Source organism: Vigna radiata, unplaced genomic scaffold (assembly GCF_000741045.1).
Source record: "Vigna radiata var. radiata cultivar VC1973A unplaced genomic scaffold, Vradiata_ver6 scaffold_23, whole genome shotgun sequence".
NCBI classification, from domain to species: Eukaryota; Viridiplantae; Streptophyta; class Magnoliopsida; order Fabales; family Fabaceae; genus Vigna; species Vigna radiata.
The window spans coordinates 2,599,150-2,604,932 of record NW_014541837.1 but is presented as its reverse complement, the minus strand read 5'-3'; the positions used below and the strand labels follow the sequence as shown (position 1 = coordinate 2,604,932).

The 5,783-nt window shown below is 31.8% G+C and overlaps 1 protein-coding gene across 2 annotated transcripts; it reads left to right on the top strand.

Moving 5' to 3' along the window:
* Positions 1-3,935: 3,935 nt before the first annotated feature.
* On the top strand, positions 3,936-5,321 carry LOC106778566 (thioredoxin-like protein CXXS1). 2 transcript variants are annotated; one of them, XM_014666533.2, is made up of 3 exons: positions 3,936-4,118; positions 4,269-4,394; positions 4,958-5,321. In XM_014666533.2, exons 1-3 carry the CDS (start codon positions 4,017-4,019, stop codon positions 5,102-5,104), a joined length of 375 nt encoding a protein of 124 aa, XP_014522019.1. In that variant the 5' UTR covers positions 3,936-4,016; the 3' UTR covers positions 5,105-5,321. The 2 variants fall into 2 exon arrangements, with proteins under 2 accessions (XP_014522019.1, XP_014522020.1); XM_014666534.2 differs by having other exon boundaries at positions 3,941-4,118; positions 4,272-4,394.
* The last annotated feature ends 462 nt before the right edge of the window (positions 5,322-5,783 follow it).

Genomic DNA, 5,783 nt, shown 5'->3' with positions numbered 1-5,783 from the left:
GTATACACAGTGAGTGAAGAAAGTATTTTATTTTTTAGGGTTTCATAAATAAAATAATAAATTAAAAAAATAAAATTAGGTGGGTGGGTTGGTGGGCCAACTCGGCTCACCATGGGTTCAACCCGCATGAGCCGGGTCTAAATGAGCCGGGTTGAAGTCTGACCCGCATATAAGTGGGTTGTATTTTTCAAACCCAAATCGGCTTGAACCTGTGACGGGCCGGGTTGGCTTGCGGGTTGTAACCCATTTTGACGGCTTTATATAAAAGTGTACCCGTTACTCATCCCGCTATCCGCCGGGTACCCGCATAAAAAAACCCGCAAATTTTTTCCAACCTGCGGATATCCGTTGGATACCCGTTAACCGTGTTTGTATTGTTATCCAAATTCAAATTCTGACCAAAATATTTCAGATCTGCATCAAAACATCTCAGATCTACACTTAAGGATCTCAGATCTGCACCAAAAAATCTCAAATCTGCCTCTCGTTGCCGCTCCCGATGTGGTTCAGCCTCTCAAGCTCTGCGAACGGGACTGGCTGGCTTCACCATCGGGATCACCTACTGCTGGCTGGCTTCACCGTTGGCCGCGGGTGGAGCCGTGAATGGTGGAAGAAGAAGCTACAAGCAGTAACAATAGTACCTTGAGGTCTTTGTGGCGTGTGATTCTTGTTATTGGTAGGTGGGGAAAGAAGAAGGGAAAGCAAGTTTGAGAGAGAAGAGAGAAGAAGAAAGAAGAAGAAAGAAGAAGGGAAGGAAGTGTGAGAGAGAAAAAGAAAGAAGAAGAAAGAAAAAGGGAAGGAAGTGTGAGAGAGAAGAAGAAAGAAGAAGGGACCTTTACTTCACTTCCTCTGCACACCACCGTGAGGCAAAATTAAAAACGTATATTTTAATTTATTTTTTAATTTCATAAAATAGTTAGGGGTAAAATTGAAATTTTGGTTTTTAAACGGGTAGCGGGTACCTGCGGGTACGGATAGGGTGATACCCGAACCCGACCCGTTAACAAATATCCGCTTCCCGTTATCCGCGGGTACTAAATACCCGTAACGGATTTTATCCGCGAGTATGGATTTTTCTGCCATCCCTAAGTACATTTGTAACAGATGTGACATATCCTTTGAAAAAAAATTTCTTTAAGAGATGTCGACATCTATTGAAGAAAAGAAGTGAATTTCTTTAAGGGACGGCGACATCTGTTGAAGAAAAGAAGTGGAGGTGTAGGATTTTTTAAAATAAAAAGATTAGTTTTAGAATTTTAAAAAAATGTGATGTTGCATGAACAATCTAGGATGGTGTAGGGTCTAATCCTCGTAAACTTATAAAAGAGCTTGTAGAAACTTTATAATACCCTATACAACCTAAATATACATTTTTATATATATAAAAAATACAAATATTTATATATATAAAAATATCAAAATAAAATGAAAATTCTAGACGATATTTCTAGTTCACAAAAATAAAATAAACACATGAAATAGTAAATATTTTTAATAGTTATTTACTTAAGAAAATATGTGAAAAGGTAACATGGTAATTAGATAATAAAAAATAGTTTAATTAAAATCAACACATCAATATTAAAAAAAAAATAATGATAACATGAATTTTATTCATATGTTTATTACACAAAAGTATCAACTCACTTTGGAATATTCTTATTTAAAAAGTTTTATTAGATATTCACATTTAATCTAATCCAAGACATGGATTTATAATAGCAAAAGTTTTTTGTTTGAACGAATTTTGGATGGAGGATAGAGTTAGTTGCAGTGTTATTTTCGTTTAATTAAAAAACTTCTTTTTTTCTAAACACAAAAGCTCTTCTCTTAAGCGAAAATAAGATTGAGAATAATGTTGACTTTGAGCTGCATGCATTTTCGTTTAATCAAAGAATCTTTTACTCGAAAAAAATAGAAAATAGAGTAAGGTTTGAGTCTTTACTTGATTTTTACTTAAGCGAAAATCCTTCGCTCGAATAAAAATATTAGAAACGTCAACTCCAACAATAAAATCAAACCAATTTTCAAGGATAATTCCAAAAACATTTGAATAATACAATTTTTAAACAATTCAATTGATTACCCAATTCATTTTGGTCTCTTAACTCAGAGGTTTTATGTTTTATACTCATATCAATTTCATAAACTATCATAAGAAAAAACATAAAAATTTACTCTATTTATCTAAAATATATTTAAAACTCAAATCAAGAAACCTCTACGATTAAAATGCATAATTTAATCTTTAGATCAACATATCAACTAGAAAATCCAATTCAAACCATTTTAAACAATCCTTCATTAAGCAAAACTCAACCACCCTAAAGTTCAAACATTCACACAATTTTTTAACAAATCACAATCCTTGTATAGGAAGCAAGATTTAAGGACTCAGTTACCTATATACACAAATCATCTATCCTAAAGTTCTATAAAAAGACATAATAGTTTTTCTGATCTATAATAGTTTTTCTGATCTATAATTTCTCATTCCATATATGTCAAATTTTAATATATGATAAAATGAATTTCTCAAGTAACACCACAAAATTGATGACAAAATGATAAGATTCGGGAAAAAAATCTATAAGATAAATAAAAATTTAAAATCTCATTATAGAGAAATGATTGTAACTCTTCAACTAAGATGAGCTGTGATCTAATTCTAAAAGAAATAAAGTATAGAGGAAGAAACTTAGAAATAAGGAAGAGGAGAGATTGTAGGGAGAGAGAAGAAAAAAAAAAGAAGACACGCTTAGAATATTTTAATAATCAAACTTTTCATTATAATATTTAAAAGGTATTGTCATGCATTTATGTCGTGGTAATCATGTTTAGTGCAGGTGTAAACACATTGAGGAATTAATAAACTTATGTATAATCCAATAATTGGCTCTAATTAAATAGGTTAAGTTACCTAATCACCTTCAAATGCTTGATAAGGTTGATACCCAATAATGTTCATGTGCAAGGAGCCACAAAAGCTTCAAACTTCTGACAGCAATGATGCCCTACATAGCACAAACCCAAGTTTTGTTGACATATTTGGTACCTATACAAAAAGTGTAATAATATCATGGCATACTTTTATATTCATTTGACACAGAATATAAAGATAAAATGGTCTAAAAAGTAAAAATTTTGTAATTTTTCAAGAAAGAAAAAAAAAATAATATCAAATGAATGTAAAAAATTTAGATTTCTCAAAAAATATTTTTTATACAAAATACGCAACTTCTATCTTACCAAATAAGGTTAACAATGACAACTGATAAGATTCTTTATATAGTCAATGCTAAAAGGACATTATAAATTGCAAAATTTTATGCTTTTCTTTTCTATTGTCTAAACCTCCAAGCGAACCATAGAAGGTTAGAAACACTACCTTATAGCTTTGACCAAAAGGACAAGCGTTAGTTTTTGCTATTTCAGCGATGTGGGCCATTAATATTTCTTGTTCCGATTACATTTTTATGTTTGTTACTAAAACTGTTTAAGTTTGTAAATGTATTTATAAACAAGTGATTTACATTCAACTATAATTATTTTTGTATTGGTTTTACTTTACTATGATTTTACATGCTACCAAACACTTCATTCATTACTCATACTGTATATGGTCCATTCTTCTGTGCTCTGATGCTGAGCCATAACAGCATTGATTTTATTGCTTTTATTCGTGTCAACCTACACAGGCATCAAGAAAATTTCTCAACATTATTCAGTGTTACAATTCTTCAAAGGGAGACTCGTGGTATATTTTAATTCAATGCACGAACCACATGCACATATCATGGCCACAGAATTGGCTAATCCATAGGCCCCAGCTTGACTATTTTTGTTGTATCTCATATACATCAATCAGAAAAATGTCTTATTCAACAGAACATAAACGTTTAATAATAAGATAAGGATAAATCAACATTTTCTTGCGCAGTGTTGTTCTTATATTTCCTCCAAGAACATTTTTATTTGTATAAACCATTCTGAAGAAGCAACAGAAGCAGAGAGAAATGGAGGATACAGAAAAGCTCAAAAAGTCCAAGGTTATCAAAATAGACTCTCAAAAATCATGGGAACACTACATCTCTCATGCCACCAATCAAAAGTACTTTGTGAGTCTCCTTTGTTTTGTTGAATTCATTTAGCATAAACCAGTTTGCTTTTTTATTCATCATCATGGTAAGTCAGCTAAGGAAAACTAGATTCAATCATTCAAAGATCATTGAGGGTTTAAAATATGTTTTTTTGTGATTGACATTTAGCAGGTTGTGGTTCATTTCTCCGCTTTCTGGTGTGTACCTTCTATAGTAATGAATCCTGTTTTTGAAGAACTAGCCTCCACTTACCAAGATGTTCTGTTTCTGACATTGGATGTGGATGAGGTTAAGGTAATTTGATTCCCACACAACACTTGATTTGTTTGCAAGAACTATTCATGCTTGGTTTGGTCTTGTTTTAACACATATCTCAAATTTCAATCCATTAATTTCTGTGTTGTGCCTGCAACTGCATTGTTATCCATAGGGAGTGCACAAAAGTTCTTCCAAATTGTTTATTCCAGGATTCAAACCCACTTTCAGTTCACATGATTGTCATTTTATATAAACAATCATAGAATAATGACTAAATCTTATCTCTATAATCTAATCTTCAATAAAAATATTCACAAGGGGCTTTAACTTGCACCAATGAAACTCATTATTATAGTATTATTAAATGCATCCCTTTTACAGAGAATCTTTAATTATTTTTATTGTCTGATGCATAGTGAACAAATTTAAAACTAGAGTATCTATCCACTCCTTCATCCCATTCTTCCTTTTCTTTCAAATTGAAGGAAATGATCCTAACCTAATCATAAATTCATGCAGAAAGTGAAATTTTTGTTCATATCTTCTTAACCCCTTTTGAGCTCTACTTTATGTGTATTAATCTTGGACCCTCAATTCAGGAAATTGCCTCCAAGATGGAGATCAAAGCCATGCCAACTTTTCTGTTGCTGAATGGAGGAACTCCTGTGGAGAAAATTGTGGGTGCAAACCCTGATGAAATAAGGAAAATGATTGATCATTTTGTTCAGTCCTACAAATCTGAGTGAACAAGGCACATGGTGAACAATGTTCACTGTACTAGGAATCGTTTCATGTATGGTTTTATATTCTAAGTAAACGATAAAGGTTGTTCTGTGCATGTTTGTATATGTTTGGTGAGCCATGGAAAGTCAGTGGAGTGTGAATGGTATTTTAGTATGTATTGAAATTTCATCATGATCACATCATTCTCTTATAATATTCTTTCTTGTCTTAACATTCCAAGTGAACCATATCATTGGATTGCAACTTGTACTATTCCTTTTCTTTGTTTACTCGTGAACTTAAAATATTCCTTATATAACGAGCATCACTCAAACATCACATGCCCTCCCGTTAAATCTTCAATCATATAAAAAGAAAAAGGAAATGTGTAAACATGATATTTCACCAAAAGAAAGAATGAGATAATATGAAAAATGAGAAGGAAAAAAAAAGGTACAAATTTTTAATTTACACATTGTAAAAATAACATTACTTATTTGAAAATTCTTCTTAAAGTAGGAGAGTTTTCATATTTGAGATTTGAGATGTATTATATGTGAGCGTTTGTTTTTTTTTTCACTTATTTTTATATAACTAGATGTCAACCATGTGATGGGCATGGTTTTACATTGAAATGTCAATAAATATTTGACATTAAAATACAAAAAACAAAAATGGTGTTGGGAAGCCTATGTGGTTGAA

Excerpts from the sequence above, each read along its gene's own strand:
- LOC106778566 (XM_014666533.2), top strand. The coding sequence starts at position 4,017 with ATGGAGGATACAGAAAAGCTCAAAAAGTCCAAGGTTATCAAAATAGAC. Across the intron at positions 4,119-4,268 it reads CCACCAATCAAAAGTACTTT|CAGGTTGTGGTTCATTTCTC; the intron begins GTGAGTCTCCTT and ends ATTGACATTTAG. Across the intron at positions 4,395-4,957 it reads TGGATGTGGATGAGGTTAAG|GAAATTGCCTCCAAGATGGA; the intron begins GTAATTTGATTC and ends CCCTCAATTCAG.